This window comes from Lethenteron reissneri, chromosome 26 (genome assembly GCF_015708825.2).
Source record: "Lethenteron reissneri isolate LAM-NWPU_2019-01 chromosome 26, ASM1570882v1, whole genome shotgun sequence".
Classification (NCBI taxonomy): Eukaryota; Metazoa; Chordata; class Hyperoartia; order Petromyzontiformes; family Petromyzontidae; genus Lethenteron; species Lethenteron reissneri.
The window spans coordinates 20280846-20307234 of record NC_083804.1 but is presented as its reverse complement, the minus strand read 5'-3'; the positions used below and the strand labels follow the sequence as shown (position 1 = coordinate 20307234).

Sequence of the window (26389 nt, the reverse complement as noted above, 5' to 3'; positions counted from 1 at the left end):
TGCGATGTATTTACTTACGCCACGTGGGATTCGGGCACGTGCGTGACTTATTTTGGGGCGGATGGAACGTTGGCCACGATCTGTTGCTGATGAGGTAGAGAGAGCACGAAGCGTGCCTATGTGTACAGTCATCCCTCGCGATACGTTTAGCGTGACTTATGAATGATGGGACGAATTCCACATATGTTGCATTAAGTTCGCATTTACGAATTTTAATTATCTGAATGCTATTTTTAAGGGGAGGGGGTGGGGCGAGGGGAAATTAATCAATGCACGGTATGCCCGTTGTCCTAGAGTGCATGCCATGCCAAAATATTTTCTGTCGGAATGCATCTCCAATTATATAACAGAAGTCAATGGGAAAATAGGGTTCGCTATACGGAAAACAACGATTCACGAACGTATTTGTTCCGTGTATCGAGGGATACCCGTACGGCCCTTTCGTTATTCCACTGCTGGATGAGACACCCGCCTCGCGACCCATGAGGTCCTTGGCGGTTGACCGATTTAACCACGTCGGTCAGTGTAGAAGGCAGAAGCCTGGCATCATATATGTGAAAGCGTAGAAGTACGGTACAACCATGGATGTTGCGTGACCCGAGTTTGGATTTGGAGCCGGTGGAGGTATCGAATTGCCGTGTATTTAATAATAATATAAAAAAATAACCAACCGAGAAACTATCCGCTTAATCTTCATTAAGGTCATAGGAAGACGCGTGCATTTGGATGGGAACCAAACCGTGGCATTTCACGGACTTAGAGTCTGTTTCACTGACGGCCGCTTGCGGGTTCGTGCAGAGACCAGGTCCGTAATGGGATGCGGGCGTGTGCATGCGGGCGCATTTACACAAGAATGCACGTGGGTGCCTGCGTGTGTGCGCGCGTGTGTGTGTGTGTAATGGCAAAAACAACCCCGTACCTCCTCGTGGTGCCGGACGGCAACGTTGTGGTGGGCAGCGCCGTGGGTGGGAGGGCCAATTTAGATTGGCCTTTCCCTTCATGGCGTTTGTAACCACCACAGCGGCCAAATGGCGGCTCTGGAAGGGTGCAAGGGGCTGGTAACCCCTCCACCTTCAATTCACTACCACTAAACTACGATGCAAAAAACGTATTAAGCTTGTGCCGGAGGCCGCGGGGGGACAGGCGTCTATGACGTCTCCTGGCCAAACCCCATTTAGGGGAGCCAGGAGACTAAATTTTTACCTTCGGGGCTCTTCCAGAAACAACAAAAAGCCACGACGTGTGGGCACGTGGAATGTTCGAAAGCTCACTGCTGAGGATAGGCTGCCACTCCTCTGTCGGGAGCTGGACCGATACCGCCTGGATATCTGTGGTATTCAGGAGGTCAGGTGGTCCGGCTCTGGCTCCTGCCACCATGAGAGGTGGACAGTCCTCTACTCGAGGCAGGAGACTGCCAAACAACAGGGAGTGGCTCTTCTTCTGACCAAAAGAATGAAGGGGGCATGGGAGAGTGGCAGTGAGGTGTGTGAAGCTGTAAGCCCCAATCTACTTTGGGCTCGCCTTTCCATCAACCAGAGGCGAGGAGTGGTGGTCGTGGTTACTTATGCCCCCACCGAAGATGAACATCCGTGGAGGGATGCAGGCAAGGCCAATGAGTCAGATGTCTTCTACGACCTCCTGTCAATGGTGCTGGCTAAAGTGCCCCCTCGGGATAGAGTAATCTTGTTGAGTGACTTTAATGCCCGAGTTGGTCATGATACTAGCACTTGGTCTGGAGTGATTGGAAGACATAGATCAGCTCAATAACAACGGTAGGAGGCTGCTATAATTTTGTGCAGCCCATGGGCTTGTAATTACCAACACTCTGTTCCGGCATCGGCACATCCACACAACATGATGGATGCATGCCAGGTCCAAGCAAGAACATCTGCTGGACTACAGAATGACGGAACAGCGGATTCGGGCCCATGTCCTTGACACCAGGGGCTACCGTGGAGCTGATCTGCCCACTGTCCATCGACTTGTCATCTGTAAGATGCGCCTGAGACCAGGAAAGGCACCGGACAGAGATGATCTCCCAAGCGAAATACTGAGGGAGGGTGGCGTTTGTGCACAGACTGCCCTACATGACATCATAATAACATTCTGGACCACGGACGGGTTCCGCAGGATTGGAAGGATGCCCTGGTGGTCCGACCTCTTTAAGAAGGGGGACCGCACAGAATGTAACAACTACCGGGGCATCTCACTCCTCAGGAAAGGTCCTGGCAATGGATTATTCAACATTGCCATGCCAGGCACGTTTGCGGAGCACCAATGCGGTTTCAGGAAAGGGCGGTCTTGCACAGATGCCATATTTTCTGTCCGTCTGCTACAGCAGAGGTGTAGGGAATTCCAGCAAGACTTACCATCAGCTCCACCAAAACTAAGCACCTGCCTGGGTATTTTGTTACATCGGACACTCCACCCCCATAACTCCCAATTGGTGATAGGGCAGTTGTGGAGGGAGTGAAGAGTTCCCCATACCTGAGCAGTGTGCTCATGACCGGCTCCGGTTTGACAGCAGAGGTCTCACTCCGAATCAGTCGAGTGGCATTGGACTTGCCGATGACTGGTACCAGCGGTGTCAAGATCAGCCTCTGTGGAGGAGGCTTGTGAAGGACGCTACGGGGTAGTTGGAGGCAGTTTCCATCCAACAACAACGGAGGGGGAGGAGCGACGCTCACAACAACGAGCAGAGCGCCGGGTGGCTAAAGCACAGCAAGTTGGCACTGTAGGGGGCACAGATGGTGCATCAGCCAGTCATCTCAGTTAGTCGACCCGTGGCATCTGGGTCTGCCCCGTGACCTCCTGTCAGTGGTCGTTCGACACTTTACGTGGTCTCAAGGTGCACATAGCCTGGCACAAGTGTCGTGCTCACGCCACCGCCACATAGTGGCGAATGGCGGTTGTTATTGTGTAATGGGGAGCGGTAGTGTAGCGGTAGTGTAGCGGTTAGTGTGCTGCGCTACAAACCCCGTGACCCGAGTTCAATTCCCGTTCATAGTCAACACCAGTGACGATTATCTGAACCGGTCCTGGGCCTCCCCTAGGTCGACTCAGGCTCAAATGAGTATCTGGTGCGATGTGTAAAAACATTGCCACTAGAGAGACAAAGGCAGCCGGGCGTGGTGCTGGTCACCCACCCCCTCGTGTGCCGTTCCAGCTTTCATAGGTGCTCGCTAACAGCACAAATCGGTGGATCACGCGCACAGGTCCCAGGGGACAATTTGTCGCAATGGGGTTGATTGACTAATTAATTCACGATGCCTCATCAACCGTGACTCGCTCCTTCCCGCGAGCGGGGGGCGGGCTCGAAGTGTTCTCCAAGAAGGAATCCTCCCCTCCCACTCCACCCACCTGTAACACAGGGGAGTGAGTAATCGGATACTTTTGTAATGGACGTGTGTGTGTGGGTGTAGGGCCTCCCCTAGGTCGACTCAGCCTCAAATGAGTACCTGGTGCTGTGTGTAAACATCGCCACTGGGGAGACAAAGGCGGCATTGAACTCCTCCACCCCCCGCGTGCCCCCCCCTTCTGCACGTACCCCTCCCTCCATCCCTACCTGCCCAACGGAACTCACCTGTCATTTGTATGATTTAGCAAACGTGGCTCGCGCCACGCACAATAATGCAACTTAAAGAGCGGATAAACAAGACGTTACCAATGAAGCCAAACTAATTCCGTATGCTCGCCCTGTCTAACATCGGCAGGTCACCAGCATTGATTCAAGCAAGTCTGCTGATGAGACACTGCATGTCAAAACCGGTTCAGAATTTGCTTGTCTTGAAACAATGCTGCTGAAATCGTGCACTCCCGAGAAAGATGTCCGTCCGGCTGATGGGTCGTGTAAGAAATTATTTTATACTGGTAAGAACCCCCTGGTTACACCAGCCCCCAGGAAATTATTCTGTCCGTCCGTCGTGCATCCAAAAATGGGTGGGGTGGGGCTGGGTGGGGAGGGGAGGGGTGGGGCTGGGTGGGGAGGGGAGGGGTGGGGCTGGGTGGGGAGGGGAGGGGTGGGGCTGGTCACCCCGTGGTGCCTAACTTACTCACGTCGGCTTGTGCCCGCCCTCATAGTCGGCCATATTTGCGGAATACACCACGCCGCCGTTGACCCTGGCCATTGACCGAGCAACCCAACGTTCCTACCAGCTCCCTCCGCAGGAGGAATGTGTTATTTAGTTTACGAGTAAAGACGTCGCTCGTGTAGTTCGTTCATTCCTGGAACAACGTTCCGGACTGTTCCATCTGCGATTAAAGCCAAGGTCCCAGGTACAGCAGTACACGCCACATTGACAAGCAATGGCTTGGTGAAGATGAGATGGGATTGCCACTTTCGTTTTTAATGATAGAAAGAGTTGCAACCTCACAAACCAGGGTGTAACGATTCACTCTCAGCGAACTGTCGAAATTCGAATCCAGAATCGATGTATTAAACATTGTTTTGAAACAAAAGACCGTGGCGAATGTATCGGCCACTCGTGGTTGCATGAGTCACGTGCAGTGGATGTCACGAGGCATGAGCAAACCCAGCAGACAAGATTGAACTCTACCAGCGATACGTCGAATCAAAGCGTTCACACGCGTGTGGATGTTGCTCTCCACCACGCCGAGGTGCTCAAGCGGAAAGCAATTGTAAAAGTGGCTACGTTTGTTCACGTGACCACTTTATTGATTTGGCTATGCCGGGTGGAGGAGGGTGTACGACACAACATTTGTCATTGTTAGTACACTCGGCGATCCGAATCCCCAAAACTAAAATTATGAATCAAGCCCAAGCTATTAAACGATACGCAAAGTGCATCGTTACACCCCCCTAATGCAGACACAGTATAGACCCAGACAGCTCTACAGAGATTTTATTTTAAACATCGAGAAGTCATCACCACCGCACCTCACCAACGCCTCCAACCCTCTGCCAGATTATGAATCTGCGACACAGTGGACACTCGACCCCCCGAGACCTGCCCTAAGATTAAATAGAGTAAAAAAGACGGCCACGTAATTTGAAACACGAAACTCACGTGGCCGGGAGACGCTGAGGTCGGAGACGCTAAACCGTCAACGCTAAAAGACCTGAGTTCGCTTTCTGTGAATAAGGCGAGTTCTCAAGTGTAGTGAATTGGTGGTCTCATAACATATTCTTAGGTTTTTTCAGTAAAGTCACGTAGGTAAAAAATTGAAATTAATAAAAGTAAAATAAAAATAATATAATAATCACGACGTTTCGGAGGCAACACAAGCTTCCGTCGCCTCCGAAACGTCGCGATTTATTTATTTATTTGTATTTTACTTTTATTAATTAAACATTTTTACCTACGTGACTTTACCCAAAAAAACCTAAGAATATGAATCCTTGCAGTCACGAAAGCTTCAAATCTAGGTCTCATAACACACGCACGCACCCACAATGCCTTTTGATGTTGCACGTCACTGGAGTGAGACTGTCGGTCTGGCCGTCGTGTGGCGAGCGTTACTCCCGCGACAGAGTCTCAGAAGTAACTCCGTGATAGCCGCTTCCACGGGCCGCTCTGCGATTGGATTCTAAGGCTCGTGACGCGACACCGGTGGTGGCACGATCGGAACAACGTCGCAGGAGAGGACAAAAAACCATCAAAACAAAACCGAGAATCGAGTGACACAATCGTGACTTCTTTTTGACACCCTTAGATTTGCTGGCGCTGCTGTTGCTACTGTGAGTGTGAGGAATGTGGCTGATGCTGCTGCTGCTGATTTTGTTGCTCCTGCTGCTTGAGAATGTTGTGGCTGTGGTCACTGTTGAGCAATGTGGCTGTCGCTGCTGCCGTTACTGCTGCTGCTGCTTGTGTTGACAATGCTGTGGATGATGCTGCACGCGTGCGTGACTGTTGCTACCGTGTCGCCGGAGCAGCTGACGAGATTCGATTTAGTCAAAGAGTTGTCGGGCCATAGCTGCTGTTCCTGCTGCTGCTGTTGCAAAAGCAGCAGTTGCTGCTGCTGTTGCTTCTGCTGCAGTCGCAGCTGTTATTACCCTCGCTGCTGCTGCTGGTTGTGCTGCTTTTCAGGATGCAGCAGTTACTCTCCATTGTTGCTGCTGCTGTTACCACTTCTGCTGCCGGTGCAACAGTTTGTTCCTGCTGCTGCTGCCCCTGGTCGACGCTGCTCCACCGCCACCAGCGCTACCTTCGCGCGACGTTCCTGGGCGCCTTGTCCCACTCGTGAATTCGCTGCTGCTGCTGCTTCTGCTGATGATGCTTGTGCCGCCGTCCCCTCTTCATCTCCTCCGTGACGGCCACAGCAGAGGTAGCGGCGGCGGCGGCGCCGTAGCGGAAGACGCTCGCTCGGCCGTGCTTCTCGAGGCAGTCGCTCGCGGCGGAGAGGACGCGCGCGACGCGGCGGTCCAGGGCCGCGAGGTGCCCCTCGGGCAGCAGCGGGGCCACGGGGTCCGCGGCGCCGCTCTCGCGCATCAGCGAGCTGAGCAGCAGCGGGGCGCGCGACAACAGCGACAGGCGCGACAGCGTGGAGCGACGCACGCTGTTCGTGGGGGGGGGGGGGGGTATGGGGGCACGGGTGGGTGGAGGAGGAATGGGACGGTGGGGGAGAGGGGTGGAGCGGGGGGGGGGGGGGAGTTGGCGGGAGGATGGAGCCAGGAGGGTGGAGGAGTGAGTGGAGCGGGCGCGGGAAGGTGGAGGGGGGACCGGGAGGGTGGAGCGGGTGAGGTGAGATGGTGGATCAGAGGGTGGAAGTGCGGGGTGGAGTGGGGGGGGGGGAGAGAGGGTGGGGGAGCGGGGGAGAGAGGGTGGGGGAGCGGGGGAGGGTGGCAGTGATGATGATTATATTAATGACTGCTACTATTATTACGACTAAACATTATCTGTTGATGATACTGCTCCGTTTGGCAGAAGTGCACAAGTACTGGACAATGGACGAAGCAACTCAACGCCTGTTATCCAGCACTGTGGAGGCAGCAGCAGGGGTTGGTGGACCACACACGGATGTTGTGAAAACTCCCTTCTCACGGGCGTCGAGATGGTGCCATACCCTGGCTTGCCAGGAAAAGGCGGCCCAACAAGACGGACTGACTAATCGCCATCTGCTTCTATCAGCACGGAGATCGAGCGTTGCTCCCTCGCACGTGCGAGTTGTGTCCGCTTTTTTCCCCTCCCACTTTGTAATAATCGCTCATTACCAATATGCTGATCAACATCTAAACATGAAAACGTATACTCTCTAAATGGACGTTCATAAATGTGGAGGGGAACATCGGAGCTGGAGAAAAATCCACTCGACCGCGGGGAGAGAAACACGCAAACTCCGAGTAAACAGGCACCAGGTACGGGCCACTGAGCGATGTAGCTCTTTTTCAGAAACAACCTGTCCACAAATGATAGCTCAACGAATTGGCTTATCGCGTGGAAATTTATAGCAGCCAAATACAACGCCACGTTTCTAAACGTGGAGGGGAAAACCGGAAGAATTGGAGATAAATACACGCGACAACGGGGAGAAAGACGCGCAAACTACAAATACACAGCAGGCGTCAGGGTCGGGAGCGAACCCACGACCTCCTGTATAGCTGGCGAGCTATTTAACATCTAATACCTAAATAATGGTACAACTTTGTGTTAACTTTGTTTTAACATTATTTAGTAACACTTAACTTTGTTTTATCATTATTTAGTAATACTTATTAGATTCGAAGCTTTCGTGACTGCAGGAATTACTCTTTGGTTCTTTCAGGAAAGCCATGTAGAAAGAAAATTAATTAAATAATAATATAACCAAGCGAACATAGTTAACATCTCCTAACCAACGTGGCAGAACCCTCCTAAATCTGGACGAGGTAAAAAAAAACACCTTTAAGTCGTAGCTTGTAAAATATGGATCTCAGCCAAAATACTCAATTCCCTCCATTGACTTGCAAGTGGCGTAGAAGCGTGATGCTTCTGGGCCATGATGCAAGGGGTGACACTGGGCCCTCTCTTTCCAATCCCAGTGGCCTTCGAAGCGCCTTCGAAGCTCCTCCGATCCGGGGCATCTGGTGAAGTTGCAACGCCTTGGCACTCGACAGCGACGCCACTGATTGGCTACAAGTCCGAGATTGATTTCAAAACCACACCACCTTCATTATCCGCCATCAAGTTATCACTTGCCACCTTCCGAAAAAAAAACTTTATTAGTATTCGCGTTTTTGACTCAGGGGGCGCCGTCCATAAATGACGTCACGCGATTTTGGATGATTTTTTACCCCCCCCACCACCCCCCTCGTTACACGCAGTCACAAAAAGTCAGACCCCCCCCCTCAAATATGACGTCACAAACCTCTGCCCCCCCCCCCAAAACCATATTTCCATTTTGAAAATAAAACATGCTTCAAATCGCTGTAAACTATTGTCATTGTAGTGCGTATTTAATGTGGCGCTGCACTCTGATGTTGTAGGAGAAAACATTTATTAAAAAGTCTATTTAATTAAGTAGAACGTGTTGTCTATATTTATTTAAAGTTGCGCATTTTGACGTGACGTCACATTCCTCACCCCCCCCTCGTCACACATCGTCACAAATGTCTGACCCCCCCCCCCCACCCCTAGGTGCGTGACGTCATTTATGGACGGCCCCTAATGTGTTATTAAGTTTGCGGTGATCCGTGTTTCTACTGGAACTACTGTTGCAGCGTCCGTGCCTCTGCAGCAATGGTGACTGGCAGCCCCTGGGGGCGCTCTACCCAGTCACCAAGAGAGGGGGGTGACGATGACGATGATGATGGAGGTAACATTTTGACTGAAAACTTTCGTGACTGTGCAGGAATTCATTTTCTATGGTTCTGTCGATAAAAAAATAAAAAAAATTCACCTAAAGAACCACCATAGAAGATGATGACGGTGAGATGGTGATGATAACAAAAAAGTAAAGGCGCAGCCTTGCAACTGCTCGCTTCACGCCACTGCCGGCGGAATGCTTTAGAGTTGTGGGTGTGGTCAGGGCTGTCCATGGGGGGGGGGGGGGGAGGTGCGGGGCCCGGGGCGAACCCCACACCGTCTGCTCCCCCCCAGACGCCTTCAGAATAAACCGGGAGCATTAAAACCGACACCGTGATGTCGAAGCGTGCCCCACGCCCCCCAAAGTGCGCGGCCTGGGGCGGGCGCAACCCCCCCCCCCGATTCGCCATACCCTAGGGACGCCTCTGGCATTGCGTGATGCGTGTCACGTGGCACCTTTTTCACTTCTATACGAGCGAGCCAAACCCATGCGAATTATACGTTCACTGAGAAATGAATTGATGTGATAAGATACTGACGGTGACCCACTGCTCGATGAAGGCCTCCCTCCCCCCACCCTCAAGTCGTGTCTGTCATGTGGGTTTCTTGACCATACTTCACCACGATGGTCAGTGTGGGTTGGTGAATGTGGGGGAAGGCCCAGATAATAATCGCCATCGATGTTAACCACAGTCCGGAATCGAACTCGCGCGTCCGGGTTCACAGCGCCTTTCGTTAACCACTGCCCCACCGCTCGCTCGATGTATCGATGTATTCCACGTGATGGAGATGGAGGTGCTCACATCGAGCGCAGGTGAGATGACAATGATCGTCACGAGTGGTGATGTTGAATGTGGCAGAGGCGGTCATAACGATGACACTGATGATGATTACAACACTGGCGAGGATGATGACGTCACATATGATGATGATGATAACAGTGGTGGTGATGAAGATGACGTTCACTTACACGCAGCACTGGATGAGTGGTGCCAGGATGGATATTTCATCATGCGAGTGCTTCCCGAACCTGGGGCACAGACACACACGGGCGGGGTATCATGCAGGCAGTGTCGCGCAAACTCACCCACCCATAAACTCACCCACCCACCAACTCAACTACTCACCCATCCACCCACACAGCCTGTCCATTTCTCTATCCATATGTTTGCCCCCCTCTCCATCCGTATGTCCGTCCATCCAATCTTCCGTCGACACGTCTCTCTATCCATTCACCTGTCCGTCCATTCATCTGTCCATCCGTCTCTCTGTCCTACCGTCCATCCGTCTATCGACCTGCTCATCCTCTGTCCCTCTAACCCCCCGCCTACCCACGTCCGTTGTCCAGGTGCAGGAGGAAGGTGTTGTTGCCGAACTTCTCGAACGTCTCGTAGTGGTGTCTGTCCATGTTCCCTGCACGCCGCGGACAGAGCCGAGTGTTGCCCGGCGGCAGTTTACGCCCCCGATCACCGAACGAGTCGGCCACACCGCCTCGCCTGAATGAGCTCCGTGCACGGGAGAGGCCGGGTGGTTGCAGGGGTGGGGAACCTTTTTTTCTGCCAAGGGCCATTTGGATATTTGTAACATCATTCGCGGGCCATACAAAATTATCAACTTAAAAATGAGCCCGCTATATTTTGTCAAACATGTAATTAACTCACCCCTAATGCGATGGCTGGAACTGCTTCTCTTTGGCGAGGCGTGTGATGTTAACTGGTATTGATCATGTTGCTGCTACTCGCAACTGCTTTTCCAGGTTCGCTCCTCGATTTATTGAATTTAGGGTTTATGTACGGCTCGAGCTTGAGCTATGGGTGTCATTGTGATGACGATTCGGGCGAGCTGAAGGCGTAGGCCCGTGGTTGCATCAGTTAGGGTCGCGCACAGGGTGATGGCGGGGGTTTAGAGGTATGTCGTGTTGGGGTTCAAGGCTCGTGGTCGGGCTAGAGTTCAAGAACGAAACCTCGTGCTCCAGCGCTCGGTCGAGAGCCACAGGTCTCTTATCCGCGGAGGCATCCCCATTTGGGCGAGACGAAGCCTCTTTAATGGGGGGGCAGGCTGTGGGCATGGACACCGTGCAGGAGAAACTGCGATTGTGTATGTGCACGGAACCATCGGTGCCAGCCGCGTTGCGGTGACAAACACGAATAGACAACACGCAACGAATGCCTGGCCAAACACCCCATTGCGTGCAGACATCGACAGGTCAATTCCTGGTGCTGTGGCCGGAGCAGCCATCGTTGTGTTTATGGCACAGGGGAGGTGGAAGAGGTGGAGGAGGTGGAGGAGGGGGGGGGCAGAAGTGGTCTTAATGGGGGGGGGGGGGGGTTTCCCCCCCATCCAAAAAGATTGAGAACAACCGGTCTAGACCATTGAAACCTCATTTTCCAGTAACAAAATATGATAATTGGTTTTTTACTCTTTTATCTGGCATCTGGTCCAACATCATGTGAGACTAGGCTCTAAAGAAAGCGGTCTCGGGTGTGGACCAATCAATTTCAAGGACAGTGCATACATTATCAGAGTTATGTGTTTTGTTTGCATTCCGACTGCAGGTATTGTGGTCATTGCAAACATGTCATTTTTTTTGCCAGATAAAAGGGTAAACAACCCATTATCAACCGGTCTAGAGTTAGGCCTCTTATGGTTATGGTCATGGCTCGGGTTATTATCGCTATGGTGTTCGGGTGGATGTCGGGGCGAGTGACAGTGCTAGGGCTAGAGCAGCGTTCTTCACTCATTTTCAGAGGGGGGGCGGGGGGGCGGGCACCTTCGCCGATAAGATATCAGCGTGAGGGCCATCACGCATTTGAAACCATCAGCGTTTGACAGCAGCACGATGGGATGCGTCAAGGCCGCACTAAAGGCCACCAGGGGCCACCACACTGGGCTTAGAGGGGAGGCCCAGGGCCGGATTAAGCTAGTGCGGGGCCTGTAGCAAATGTTATAAAGGGGGGCCTAATTTTAAGAAAAACTAATAAATATTAATACGCAAATTTTTTTACTTGCATAATAAAGTAATTGTATTTTCTCATTCGCTTCGCAGCCAGATAATACGACAAATCGCTAACCTTAAACACCCGGTCGTTCATAAAAGTTGAAGGCGGTGTAGTACTATAGTAATAGAGCAAGTGCAGAATCACTGAACCGGAATTGACAGCTTGAAAGCATTTAGCGCGGGGGGCCCTTGAAAGTTGCGGGGCCCCGTATCATTATGTAGCTACTTTTGCTATTGGGATAATCGGTCACTGGGGGAGGCCGAGGCAGGCCGTGCCTGTGAGGAAGTCGAAGATGCTCATGTCGACGACGTCCAGGAGCCGCTTGCCGGAGTTGTACGGCGGCGTCCGCTTCACCTCGTCGCAGTAGCCGGGGTCAACCTCCCAGCTGATCCGCCACCGCCCGGACACGACCACACCACGCAAAGGCAAAGATCACCCGCGGAGCCTTGTACAGAGTGTTGGGGCAAGTGCTGTTCGCGAGTAGCGCCTATGAAGGCCGGCACGGCGCACGAGGGGGTGGGTGGCCAGCCCTACACGCCCCGGCCCCCTTTGTCTCCCCAGTGGCGATGTTTACACATTGCACCAGGTACTCGTTTGAGGCTGAGTCGACCGGCGGGCAGGACTGGTTCAGATAATCCGCAGCCAGGAATCCAGCCAGCTAGCCAAAACTGGGTATAATTGTAAGGCCTTGTATATATTTAAAACAGATATATGTTAAAAAAATATATATTCACATAACTAATTTTTTTTAAAGCTTTAAAATATTCGGCCCCATTCATTGAGAAAAGTGACAACTCACTCGACCCCTCTCTCTCACCGCACTCACTCACCCCCTCTCACTCACCACACTCACTCCCCCCTCTCTCTCACCACACTCACTCGCCCCTCTCTCTCACTCACCACACTCACTCACCCCCCTCTCTCTCACCACACTCACTCGCCCCTCTCTCTCTCACCACACTCACTCTGCCCCCTGTCACTCACCACACTCACTCAGCCCCCCCTCTCTCACCACACTCACTCTGCCCCCTCTCTCTCACCACACTCACTCTGCCCCCTCTCTCTCACCACACTCACTCAGCCCCCTCTCACTCACCACACTCACTCATCCCCCTCTCTCTCACCACACTCACTCAGCCCCCTCTCACTCACCACACTCACTCGCCTCTCACTCACCGCACTCACTCGCCTCTCTCTCACCCCACTCACTCAGCCCCTCTCACCACACTCACTCTCCCCTCTCTCTCACCACACTCACTCCCCCCTCTCTCTCTCGCACCACGCTCACTCTCCCCTCTCTCTCACCACACTCACTCAGCCCCCTCTCTCTCTCTCACCACACTCACTCAGCCCCCTCTCTCTCTCTCACCGCACTCACTCGGCCTTGCGCCGCTTGTTGTACGACCGGCGCCACGGGTTTCGCCACGACTTGCGTGGCGCCTCGGCCGTGTCGGGCAGGAAGGCGGCCAGCGAGGCCTCCAGCTGGTCAGGCCGCCCGCACAGCGCGTGCTCCGTGGAGCAGTAGTAGGAGCACTCGCCGTAGAAGCACACGTTGTTGGCTGTGGAGAGAAGGACACGGGCCGAGGGTTCGACACCGTGGTTAGACGTACGTGCGTGTGTGCGTGTGTGAGAGTATGTAGTGGTCGTGTAACGGTTAGCGCTGCGCTGCACTACGAACCCTGGTGATCCGAGTTCGATTCCCGCTCACGGCCACCACCAGTAACGATTAAACCAGTCCTGGGCATCCCCTAGGTCGACTCAGCCTCAAATGAATGTCTGGTGCTGTGTGTAATCATCGCCAGTGGGGAGACAAAGGCAGACGGGCGTGGTGCTGGCCACCTACCCCCTCGTGTGTCCGTGTTGGCCTTCACAGGTGCTCAACCAACAGCACTTGCCCCGAAAGTATGTCAAGGCTATATGGGGGGTCTTTGTATTTGCGTGCGCGCGTGGGAAGCGGTGGTGCAGCAGTCAGCGCGCTGCGCTACCAACCCAGCGCTGACAAGAGACAAAGATCTCCCGTGTAGCCTTTCACCGACTGTCGGGGCAAGTGCTGTTCGCGAGTAGCACCTATGAAGGCCGGTGCGGCACACGAGGGAAGTGGGTGGCCAGCACCCCGCCAGGGCCGCCTTTGTCTCCCCAGTGGCGATGATTACTACATTCGAGCCTCGGGGAGTCGGCCCAGAACCGGTTCAGACAAAAATCTCCGGTGGTGGCCGTGAGCGGGAATCGGAAGCCGGGGGGGGGGGGGGTCACCTCCGAGCACCTGGCGAGATGAAGAATGTCTTGAGGAGCTTCTTGTCCTTGCTGATGTCGCGGATTTCCCTTGTGAGGTTGAGGAGCCTCCCAGAGACGGGCGGAACGCGGCGGAAGTCCAGGATCCTGGGGGGGGGGGGGGGGGGGGGGTGGGTGGAGGCACACGGGGCGAGCGCGTCACTCGCCGCTTGAAAAGTGCCGTTTGTTGCTGACCGCCCGGCATTCTGTGAACCATTGTGCCCCTCCCCCCCCCCCCCCCCTTCTGTGCTCGGTGACCGTGACGCCGGCAAACTGGAACGTTGCCCTCTTAGCTCCGTCGGATTCGAGGAGGAGATCCCTCCGGTCGCCCGCGATTTTCTGGTTTCCAACGACGCCCGCGGCCAGTTGCATTGTTGTTGTTGTTTTTGTTGTTGTTGGTTTTTTTGTTGTTGTTGTTTTTGTTGTTGTTTTTGTTGTTGTTGTTGTGCTGTCGTCAGTGCGGTGCGAAGCAGCTGAGAGGCGACTCCTCGTCACTGACGGAAAGAGGATTGCGTCAAAAAGGGGGGGTGGGGGTGGGTTTGAGACCTTATGTGTAATGAGGTGAGGGGGGGGTAGAGAGAGAAGGGGAGTGTGGGCTGTGATCTTTGTCTTTCACTCTGTGATTGTAATTTACTGTTGCTGTTACCCCCCCCCCCCCAGCAGTTTCTCTCAGCAGCAGCAGCGGCGTCAGTGTTTGAACGGAGAGGCTGGAGATGGGGTCACGCTGGACCACCCGGGGGGTTTTGCCGCTTCGACAAAATGCCGTGGCGAAACATTGGGGACGACGGGCGAGAGATTAAAATTGTTATTCATTGTCAACGTGGTCAAACAGAGCCGCGTCTCTTTACTCTGGGCGTGTGTCCGTGTGTGTGTGTCTGTGTGTGTGGGTCTGTGTGTGTGTCTGTGTGTGTCTGCGTGTCCGTGTGTGTCTGTGTGTGTCTGCGCGCGTGTGTGTCTGTGTGTGTCTGCGCGTGTGTGTGTCTGTGTGTGTCTGTGCGCGTGTGTGTGTCTGTGTGTCTGTGTGTGTGTCTGTGTGTGTCTGCGTGTCTGTGTGTGTCTGCGTGTGTCTGTGTGTCTCTGCGCGTGTGTGTGTGTGTCTGTATGTGTCTGTGTGTCTGTGCGTGTGTCTGTGCGTGTGTCTGTGTGTGTGTGTCTGTGTGTGTCTGCGCGTGTGTCTGTGTGTGTGTGTCTGTGTGTGTGTCTGTGTGTGTGTGTCTGTGTGTGTCTGTGTGTGTGTCTGTGTGTGTCTGTGTGTGTCTTCTTTGTGTGTGTCTGTGTGTGTGTGTCTGTGTGTGTGTGTCTGTGTGTCTGCGCGCGTGTGTGTGGGGAGCGGTGGTGCAGTGGTTAGCGCGCTGCGCCACGAACCTGGCACCCCGGGTTCGATTCCCGTTCACGGCCAATACCCAGTGACGATTATTTGAACCGGTCCCGGGCCTCCCCTAGCTCGACTCAGCCTCAAATGAATACCCGTGCGGTGTGTAAACATCGCCACTGGGGAGACAAAGGCGGCCGGGTGTGGTTTTGATCTCGACACCCCGTGGTGTGCTATGCCGCCCTTCATAGGTACTACTCGCTCACAGCACTTGCCCCAACAGTCTGTTTAAAGGCTATACGGGGGATCTTTGTTGTATACATGTGTCTGTGTGCATGCTGATTGCCATTGTACAGCGGTAAAAATGAACTCTCTTTTTTTATTATACAAATTAAAGTCACGTGTCTACTGCTTTGTGACTAACTCCAGCCGGTCGAAATAATTCAGTCCTTCCCGTCTTCTCCGTAAACTTCAAAGGACCAATCAGCCTCATCTTCAGCGAAGCTGGTATTCATTGTCTAAGCTCAGCTCAGGCAGCAGCAGCAGACATCAAAGACAAAGATCCCCCGTGTAGCCTTAACAGACTGTTGGGGCAAGTGCTGCTCGCCGGCCCAGGTACGCATTTTGAGGCCGAGTCGACCTAAGGAAGGCCCAGGATCTGGTTCAGATAATCGTCACTCGGTGTTGGTGGCCGTGAGCGAGAATCGAACTCGGATCGCAGCGGCAGCAGATATCTAACATTGTTGCAACACGCACACACACCTCGTCTGAGACCACCCCAAGCCCTCTATCCCTTCTCTCTCGATGGTGGAATAATAATGGCCGTGATTGGGCTCCGTGTGTGGGTGGAATGTGACCGTTGTCTTGGCAGGAGATTAGAGGAAATTGGCAGAGCCTGTGCCAGTCCGTGAACCTTGCATCCTCATCATCCATCACGTGTGCTGCTCGCCGTGTGAACTGTGTGCGTGTGTGTGTGTCTGGGAGGCGGTGGTGTCGCGGTTAGCGTGCTGCGCTACGAACCCGGCGATCCGGGTTCGCTTCCCGCTCACGGCCAACATCAGTGACGATGATCTGAACCGGTCCTGGACCTCCCCTAGGTTGACTTAGCCTCAAATGAGTACCTGGTGGGGTGTGTAAGCATCGCCACTGGCGAGACAAAGGCGGTTGGGCGTGGTGCTGGCCATCCGCCCCTCGTGTACTGCTCCGCCTTCATAGGTGCTCGCGAACAGCACTTGCCCCTACAGTCTGTTAAGGCTATACGGGGGATCTTTGTCTTTGTATATGTGTACACACGTGTGCATGTGCGTGTGTGTGTGTCACGGGAGAGCGGTGGTGTAGTGGTTAGCGCTGCGCCATGAACCTGGCGACTCGAATTCGATTCCCGCTCACGGCCACCACCAAGTGACGATTATCTGAATCGGTCCCGGGCCTCCCCTAGGTGGACTCAGCCTCAAATTAGTACCTGGTGCGGTGTGTAGTAATCACCGCCACTCGGGAGACAAAGGCGGCCGGGCGTGGTGTTGGCCACCCACCCTCTCGTGTGCCGTTGCGTGCTTCGTAGGTGCTCGGTAACAGCACTTGCCCCAACAGTCTGTTAAAGGCTGCACGGGGGATGTTTGTATTTGTTTGTGTGTGCATATAACCCCACCCCCACCCCCTCACCTGTCCAGGTGGAAGGCTGCAATCTCTGCGTTGTGTCGCTCTAAGTCGGAGAAGTAAAAAAAATCCGGGGAAGTCTCCTGGTCCCGATTCTGTCTGACGACACACAATGTGATGATGATGGTGATCATCATCAACGCTATCATAGCCATCGATGTTATAAGCGTCATTAGTTTAATGGTCGATTATGTCTCATCATTATCTGAGACCATCATGATGCTCATGGCATTGATGATGATGAAGCGGATGATGATGATGATAATGGCCATGACATTGATTCTAATGGCATTACTGACAATGATGACACTGATGGATGATGATGTCCATGAAATCGATGATTTAATTAATAATAATAACAATTATGGTGACGTTAATGACGATGGCCGTGACAATCGATAATGCTCATTATGTTCATGGTGACGTTAATGATGATGACGACATGATAATGATGATGACGCGTATGGTGATAATGATTATGATGGTCATGGGCTGAGTCAGCCGATATGTAAACTAGAAACTAAACTAAACTTTTATTTTGCCAGGCAATGCCCACTGAGCTATGACAGCTCGACGAAAGCGGCTCGTCACCAAGTGGAAATGTACAGCAGCGAAAGGCCCTGAAACCCAACCTGACGTTGATTCTAAATGTGGAGGTGAAAAAAAACCGGAGGACCCGGAGAAACATCCACGCGACCACCACGGGGAAAGAGAGAGAGACACCGCAAACTCCAACGATACGCCTTTTGGCGTCATCTGGTCCAACACCATGTGAGACTAGGCTCTAAGGAAAGCTGTCTCGGCTGTGGACCAATCAACTTCAAGGACAGTGTATACATGATCAGAGTTGTGTTTTTTGTTTGCATTACGACTGCAGGTATTGTGGTCAATGCAAACATGATTCCTTGCAAAAAAAGTGTCAATTTTGTTGCCAGATAGAAGGGTAAAAAACCAATTATAATATTTTTTACTGGCAAATGAGGTTCCAATGGTGTAAATGCTTACTTTGAGCTCTCATACTCTGATGGTGCATTGTCTTTGAGTTGTGCGCCTTTTGGCGTCATCTGGTCCAACACAATGTGAGACTAGGCTCTAAGGAAAGCTGTCTCGGCTGTGGACCAATCAACTTCAAGGACAGTGTATACATGATCAGAGTTGTGTTTTTTGTTTGCATTACGACTGCAGGTATTGTGGTCAATGCAAACATGATTCCTTGCAAAAAAAGTGTCAATTTTGTTGCCAGATAGAAGGGTAAAAAACCAATTATAATATTTTTTACTGGCAAATGAGGTTCCAATGGTGTAAATGCTTACTTTGAGCTCTCATACTCTGATGGTGCATTGTCTTTGAGTTGTGCGCCTTTTGGCGTCATCTGGTCCAACACAATGTGAGACTAGGCTCTAAGGAAAGCTGTCTCGGCTGTGGACCAATCAACTTCAAGGACAGTGTATACATGATCAGAGTTGTGTTTTTTGTTTGCATTACGACTGCAGGTATTGTGGTCAATGCAAACATGATTCCTTGCAAAAAAAGTGTCAATTTTGTTGCCAGATAGAAGGGTAAAAAACCAATTATAATATTTTTTACTGGCAAATGAGGTTCCAATGGTGTAAATGCTTACTTTGAGCTCTCATACTCTGATGGTGAAATTGTCTTTGAGTTGTGCGCCTTTTGGCGTCATCTGGTCCAACACAATGTGAGACTAGGCTCTAAGGAAAGCTGTCTCGGCTGTGGACCAATCAACTTCAAGGACAGTGTATACATGATCAGAGTTGTGTTTTTTTTTGCATTACGACTGCAGGTATTGTGGTCAATGCAAACATGATTCCTTGCAAAAAAAGTGTCAATTTTGTTGCCAGATAGAAGGGTAAAAAACCAATTATAATATTTTTTACTGGCAAATGAGGTTCCAATGGTGTAAATGCTTACTTTGAGCTCTCATACTCTGATGGTGCATTGTCTTTGAGTTGTGCGCCTTTTGGCGTCATCTGGTCCAACCCATGTGAGACTAGGCTCTAAGGAAAGCTGTTTCGGGTGTGGACCAATCAACTTCAAGGACAGTGCATACATTATCAGAGTTATGTTTTTTGTTTGCATTACGACTGCAGGTATTGTGGTCTATGCAAACATTACTCCTTGTAAAAAAGGTGTCAGTTTTGTTGCCAGATAAAAGGGTAAAAAAACGATTATGATACAGCAGGGCGTCAGGGTCGTGATCCAGCCCACGCGACCTCCTGCACACCGGGAGAGGGGGTTAACATCTCGCCAGCGTGCTCGATGCGGCGTGCCGACTCAAGTCTTACTTCATGGGCTTGAGCAGGGCGACCCCCCCGTTCTCCAGCGACATCACCAGCTTCAGCTGCGTGCCGCCCGGCTTCATCACTGCGGGCAGGGGTGTGTGTGCGTGTGTGTGTGTACATGTGTGTGTGTTCGCGTGTGTGTGTGTACATGTGTGTGTGTGGGTGTGTGTGTGGGTGTGTGTGTGTACATGTGTGTGTGTGTGTACATGTGTGTGTGTGAGTGCGTGTGCGTGTGTGTACATGTGTGTATGTGTACATGTGTGTGTACATGTGTGTGTGTTTACATGTGTGTTTACATGTGTGTGTACATGTGTGTGTGTACATGTGTGTGTGTACATGTGTGTGTGTTTACATGTGTGTTTACATGTGTGTGTACATGTGTGTGTGTGTGTACATGTGTGTGTGTGGGTGAGTCCGTGTGAGTGTAGATGTTGTGTGTGTGGGGGTATGTGTTTGATTGCGGGCGTGTGGGTGAGTGCGTGTGTGTGTGTTCGCGTGTGTGTGTACATGTGTGTGTGTACACGTATCGTTGTGTGTGTGGGGATATGTGTTTGATTGTGGGCGTGTATGGATGATTGTGGATGTGAGTTTGTGTGCGTGCGTCCGTGTGTGAGTGTGTTTACGTGTTTGTGTGTGTACGTATGCATGCGTGAGTGTATAAGTGTTGGGGAAGTGGTTTTGTGCAGTGATTAGCGCGCTGCGCTCTGAACTCCACAACCTCAGTTCGATTCCCGACCCTGGGTAACATCACTGGCGAGTGACATTTGAACGGAAAAGCGTGGAGTTGACCGAATTCACGTAGCAGCCATCACTCAAAGGCATCGCCAGGGCTTGATTCGGTCTATCCTGGCACGGCACACCTAGTCCAGTTTACTAATCACGTCTCAGCTACTCCAGTTTACCAGCGAGCCGAACAATATTCAGTCGGATATACAACACATTCCTGCGGAGAGAGCTGGTAGGAACGTTGGGTTGCTCGGTCAATGGCCAGGGTCAACGGCGGCGTGGTGTATTCCGCAAATATTGCCGACTGTGAGGGCGGGCACAAGCCGGCGTGAGTAGGTTAAACGTTGAGTTTTATAAGGGCACCACGGGGTGACCAGCCCCTCCCCACCCAGCCCCACCCCTCCCATCCCCCACCCAGCCCCACCCTCACCACCCAGCCCCTCCCTCCCCACCCAGCCCCTCCCCCTCCCATTTTTGGATGCACGACGGACGGACGGACACAATAATCCCCTGTGGGCTGGTGTAACCAGGAGGTTCCTACCAGGTTGTATGTCCTGCAGGCATCACACACGGAGCCGTCAGGCATCGCCATTGACGTCACACCAGGAAATAAATAAATAAATAATAACTAATGTGTGCTTTCGGGAGCTGAGCCCTGGACAGCTCCGAATGAAGTTGGAACCCTGCCGCCAGCTGTCACCCATAGCAGGCGTCACTCATAGCAGACACCACTCATAGCTGGCACCACTCATAGCTGGCACCACTCATAGCAGACACCACGCATAGCTGGCACCACTCATAGCTGGCACCACTCATAGCTGGCACCACTCATAGCAGACACCACTCATAGCAGACACCACTCATAGCAGGCACGTACCGGCGCTCACGATCCTCTGCTGGGCGAGGTCTCGCAGCAGCGCGGGCAGTGCGGGAGAGGCGCGTGGGTAGAGGGCGCCACGCGAGATGCCGCGGTGGAAGCGCAGCCACGCAGGGGCCTCCTCCCCATCAGCCATCCTGCAGCATCATCAGCAGAAGCAGCAGCAGCATCAGCATTCTCATCGGCATCATGAGCAGAAGCGTCATCAGCAGAAGCGTCATCAGCAGAAGCAGCAGCATCAGCATCAGCAGCAGCATCATCATCATCAGCAGCAGAAGCAGCAGCATCAGCAGAAGCATCATCAGCAGAAGCGTCATCAGCAGAAGCAGCAGCATCAGCATCATCATCAGCAGAAGCAGCAGCATCAGCAGAAGCGTCATCAGCAGAAGCAGCAGCATCTGCAGCATCATCATTAGCATCATAATCAGCAACATCATCATAATCAACAACAGCATTCTCATCAGCATCATGGGCAGAAGCATCATCAGCAGCAACATCAGCAGAAGCAGCAGCATCAGTAGAAGCGTCATCAGCAGAAGCATCATCATCATCAACAACAGCATTCTCATCAGCATCATCAGCAGAAGCATCATCAACAGAAGCATCATCAGCAGAAGCAGCAGCATCAGCGGCAGCATCATTCTCATCAGCATCATCAGCAGAAGCATCATCAGCAGAAGCGTCATCAGCAGAAGCAGCAGCATCATCATTAGCATCATAATCAGCAGCATCAACAACATCACTCATCAGCAGCAGCATCATTAGCAGTAGCAGCATCAGCAGCAGTAGCATCATTAGTAGTAGCAGCATCAGCAGCATCATTAGCAGCATCATTAGCAGTAGCCGAAGCATCATCATCAGTTGCATCATTAACACCATCATCATTATTAGAAGCAGCATCATCATTGCCATTATCATCTTACACGCAGCTTCAGGCGACCTCTAGATACAGTGTACACACATCTCACGTACAAACCTTCAAGCACATCAATGTACACAAAATTGCATACATACAAAGATCCCCCGTGTAGCCTATAACAGACTGTTGGGGCAAGTGCTGTTAGCAAGCAAACATTGAGATCGGCACGGCACACGAGGGTGCCGATAGACCAATACCACGCCCGACCGCCTTCGTTTCCCCAGGTACGCATTTTGAGGCTGAGTCGACCTAGGGGAGGCCCAGTACCGGTTCAGATATTCGTCACTGATGTTGGTGGCCGTGAGCGAGGAATCGAACTCGGGTCACCGGGTTCGTAGCGCAACGCGCTAACCTCTACGCCACCGCTCCCCGCGCCAACACAAAGATAAAGATCCCCCGTATAGCCTCGACGGACTGTTGGGGCAAGAGCTGTTAGCGAGCAGCACCTATGAAAGCCGGCACGGTGCACGAGGTGGGTGGTTGGCCGGCACCGCGCCCGATGATTACAAACCGGGTACTCATTTGAGGCCGAGTCAACCCAGGGGAGTCCCAGGACCGATTCAGACACTCGCCACCGGGTGTTGTCCACACGTGCACTGTCTCCTCACCACGCGTCTTCTCGCTGCTCGCCGGAGTCAAGCGGCTCAGACGCTGGACTCAAGAGAAGTTCACCATCATCACCATCATCATCACCATCATCATCACCATCATCATCATCACCATCATCAACGTCGCCCTTGCTCCCCTCCCGCGCAGGGCCCCCGTACAGGGGATGTCTAAACAGCTCCTCCAGCAGAGGTGAGGACGACGATGATGGCGCTGGTGACGACGACGACGACGGGGGATGAGGAGGACGAGGCGACGGGGTGGAGGCAACTCGATGTGACTTCGCGTCTGCGAATTTGACCTCGCGGTCGAGCCCTTGCTTCTGTTCGAGGTCATCGTCCTGCTGCTGCTGATGGCGATGTTGCTGATGGCGATATTGCTGCTGATGCTGCTGCTGGGCGCAGGGACAGTCTCCCGTCGCCTTGTCCCAGACGCTCTCGACGGGAGCCGTGAAGTGCAGGAGGAGGTGCAGCGCGCACGTGGCGAACAGCACGAGTAGCACGAGCAGCACGCGGAGTCGGCGAGACATCGTGACGCGAGAGGAGGGAGGGGGGATGGGACAGATGAGAGTGGAGGTGGATGGGAAAAGGGTGTGTGTGTGTGGAACTTCTTTCGCGCCGTCCGTAGCCAACTGCGCTAATTGGAGGTGCGAGATGAGGGAGATGGCGAGAATAGGAGGCGCAGGAGAGAGTCGGGAGATAGTCGTCCGAGTGGGGAAACGAGAGAGACACTGGGGGAGAGGATTAGTGGGGGGGGGGGGGAGAGACGGATTGAGAGACAATGGAAAAGCGATGGGTAGAGAGAGGGGGGGAGGAGAGTGGGAGAGTGGGGAGAATGAGAGAGGTGGGGGAGGAGATGGGAGGGGGGTGAGATTGGAAAGGGGTGCTTGGGAAGAGATAAGGAAGAGTGGAGCGAGAGATAGAGAGAGTGGGAGACGCGGGGAGAGGGGGGACGGAGAGCCGAGAGAGGAAAGAAAAGAGAGAGCGAGGGAGACGTTTGGCCAGGGGGGGGGGGGGGGGGCTAAGGATATGTGGGGAGAGTCAGGAGCGAGAGAGCAATAGGGGATCGACAGTATAGATAGCCTGTATGGATAGCCTCTATGAGATCGACAGTATATATATATAGACTGTATGGGTAGCCTCTATGAGATCGACAGTATAGATATAGCCTGTATGGATAGCCTCTATGAGATCGGCAGTACAGAGAGACTGTATGGATAGTCTATATGGGATAGACAGTCGAGATATAGACTGTATGGATAGACTGTAGGCAGATGAGGATGGATGAAGATGCGGGACCAGGTTCGTCGTAGTATCACCGCCTCCTCCTCCTCTCCGCAGCCGCAGCCGCGTCCGCCAGAGGAGTCTCGCTCCTTGCTCCAGACATCAACAACAACAACAACAACGATGACATCAACAACAACAACAACGATGACATCAACAACAACAACGGCGATGACAATGGAGGATAACAACGGCGAGGCGACCGTTTAACATCCACCTGTCCGTGGCGTGACAATCCATTCACTCCAAACATCTGCCACCACTGCTGCTGCTGTTGCTGTTGCTGCTGCTGTTGCTGCTGCTGCTGTTGCTGCTGCTGCTGTTTCTGCTGCTTCTGTTTCTGCTGCTGCTGTTGCTGCTTCTGTTGCTGCTGCTGCTGTTGCTGCTGCTGCTGCTGTTGCTGCTGCTGCTGTTGCAGCTGCTGCTGCTGTTGCTGCTGCTGCTGTTGGTTTGAATCACGCACGAGCGAGCGTCCACGCGTGATGATGATGGCGATGAATGACGGCGGATGATGATGTTGCTGCTGATGATGGATGATGATGTTACAATCTATGTGGGTTTCTCGGCGTGTCCATCGCGTGCGTCTCTGCGCTGCCCGTTTCTCCCCACGTCTCCCCCCCCCACCCTGTGTCCTCTCCGCCTCTCCCACCCTCTCTCTCTCCTCTCTCTTCCACCCTCTCTCTCCCATTCTCCCCCCACCACCACCCACGTATCCAGCGGCCGCTATGAGGGACTCTGCGATTGTAGCAGAGGCAGTGCGCGTGTCAGTTGCAACCATCATCATCATCATCGTCTCCATCACTATGGTCAACATCTCCACTATCACCATTATCACCACCACTATCACCACCGTCATCATCGTGGTCGCCACCGTCATCGTTACCATCACCACCACCACCATGAGTGTCATCATCACCACCATCAGTACCATCATCTTCAGTGTCAACGCCACCTGCTGATTGCATTGATGATGATCATCGCATTGATGGCGACGATTGATTGCATTGATGGCGATGATTGCATGCATGATCGTGATGATTTCTATCAGGAGTCGCGTGGCAAAGATGCGCGCGCTCTCGCGAGATCACGTGCCCTCCCATTGTTGCTCGGCAAATGGAGCGAACAATGTGGAGAGACGTCATCAGCGAGCCCCCCCTCCTACTCCCCCCCAACCCCCGCCCCTCACATCTCAACCTGCCCCCTACCCACGGCCAGTCACCCCGTGCCAGCTCGCCTCGAACACTTGGACGCACGCGCCGCCCTCATTTTTGCATCCAGAAATAAGCTGCACTTGCAGCGCGGTGGCTTCAAAGTTGAATTTCCCCCCACCCTACTCCACCCCACCCCCCACCATTCTTCTTCGGACGCTGTCTTTCCGACAGCCCTGTTCTTCACCTGAGGACGGCTGCTTGCGTTGTGGCCGAAACGTCGTGAGAATTTTATTTTATTATGTTAATTTGTATTACTTTATTATTTCCCTTCTACGTGACTTTACCAAAAGAACCAAGAAGATGAATCCCTGCAGTCACGAAAGCTTTAAATCGAAATTTGCGTCCCACTCCTTCAGGTACATGCACGACACAACGAACGGTACTCGAGCAATGTTATTAGGAATGTGAGTGACAATAAATACGTGGATACTTACACCTCATTTCCATGTTATTGTTTCGTTAAAATGAAAATAAATACAAAATTAATCATAAACATGTACCCATCCCGTCAGCCGCACGGTCTTCTGGGTAGCGATATCAGCACTGGTGGCTTAGAGAGCCGAATGGACTTCAAAAGAACTCGCAAACTAACGCCTTGTCGTGAAAGATCCAACGCACACGTTCCCTGCCTGGGTTTGATCTTCCACAAAGCTCACGGTCCACCCCAAACCGCATCCGCTCTCACAAAGCCGTGGCAGCAGATGCGGCAAAACCCTGACACGCAAATGGAAAGTGGAAAAACTCTGCCGCGCTGTGCGGCTGCAGCCACGCAGGAGAGAGACGGTACAGGGCATGACGATTCCGCTCATCAACGACAATAAGTAAGAACAATTTAAGCATTTATATTATTGGTTCTTTCGGTAAAGTCACGTAGAAGGGAAATAATACAATGATAAAATAATACAATTCTCACGACGTTTCGACTGCAACACAAGCAATCATCATCAGGTTTGAAATCCACAGCAAGAAAATTTGAAATTTTTTTCTGTGTTTTGTATATGAAAAAATAAAAATCTTGCTGTGAATTTCACACCTGATGATGATTGCTTGTGTTGCAGTCGAAACGTCGTGACAATTTTATTGTTTTATATTTTTATTATTTTATTATTTCCCTTCTACGTGACTTTACCGAAAGAACCAAGAATATGAATCCCTGCAGTCACGAAAGCTTTAAATCAAAATTTAAGCGTTGTGCTGTGATCATGACATGCACAGTATGCTGGGACTTACCCTTTGACGTTGCACATTCACTATGATTTAATAAAATAACTGTGATTGCTCTCTTGGCAAACTCTCTTCTGCCATAAGTAACGTGGGAAGTCCACACGCGCCTCGGAGCCACCAATTGCTGAATGATCAATCGCTAAACCATCGGTAACGACGAAACCCCATTGATCGTCAGCTCAGTGAACACACAAACCCAGAGACAACCCCTCGCGCGACGATTGATGTATTTAGTTTTTTACGCATCCCCCCCTGATGACCCCG

The 26389-nt window shown here is 52.4% G+C and overlaps 1 protein-coding gene across 1 annotated transcript; it reads right to left on the bottom strand.

The window, feature by feature from the left end:
- Positions 1-5329: 5329 nt before the first annotated feature.
- LOC133347834 (extracellular serine/threonine protein kinase FAM20C-like) lies at positions 5330-23142 on the bottom strand. Its single transcript, XM_061560491.1, has 10 exons — positions 22410-23142; positions 20883-21019; positions 19283-19361; positions 16986-17078; positions 14004-14119; positions 13119-13299; positions 12016-12125; positions 10073-10154; positions 9712-9771; positions 5330-6516 (listed from the first exon to the last, which is right to left on the bottom strand). The coding sequence occupies exons 1-10, from the start codon at positions 22934-22936 to the stop codon at positions 6162-6164; spliced, it is 1740 nt and encodes a 579-aa protein (XP_061416475.1). The 5' UTR covers positions 22937-23142; the 3' UTR covers positions 5330-6161.
- Positions 23143-26389: the final 3247 nt, after the last annotated feature.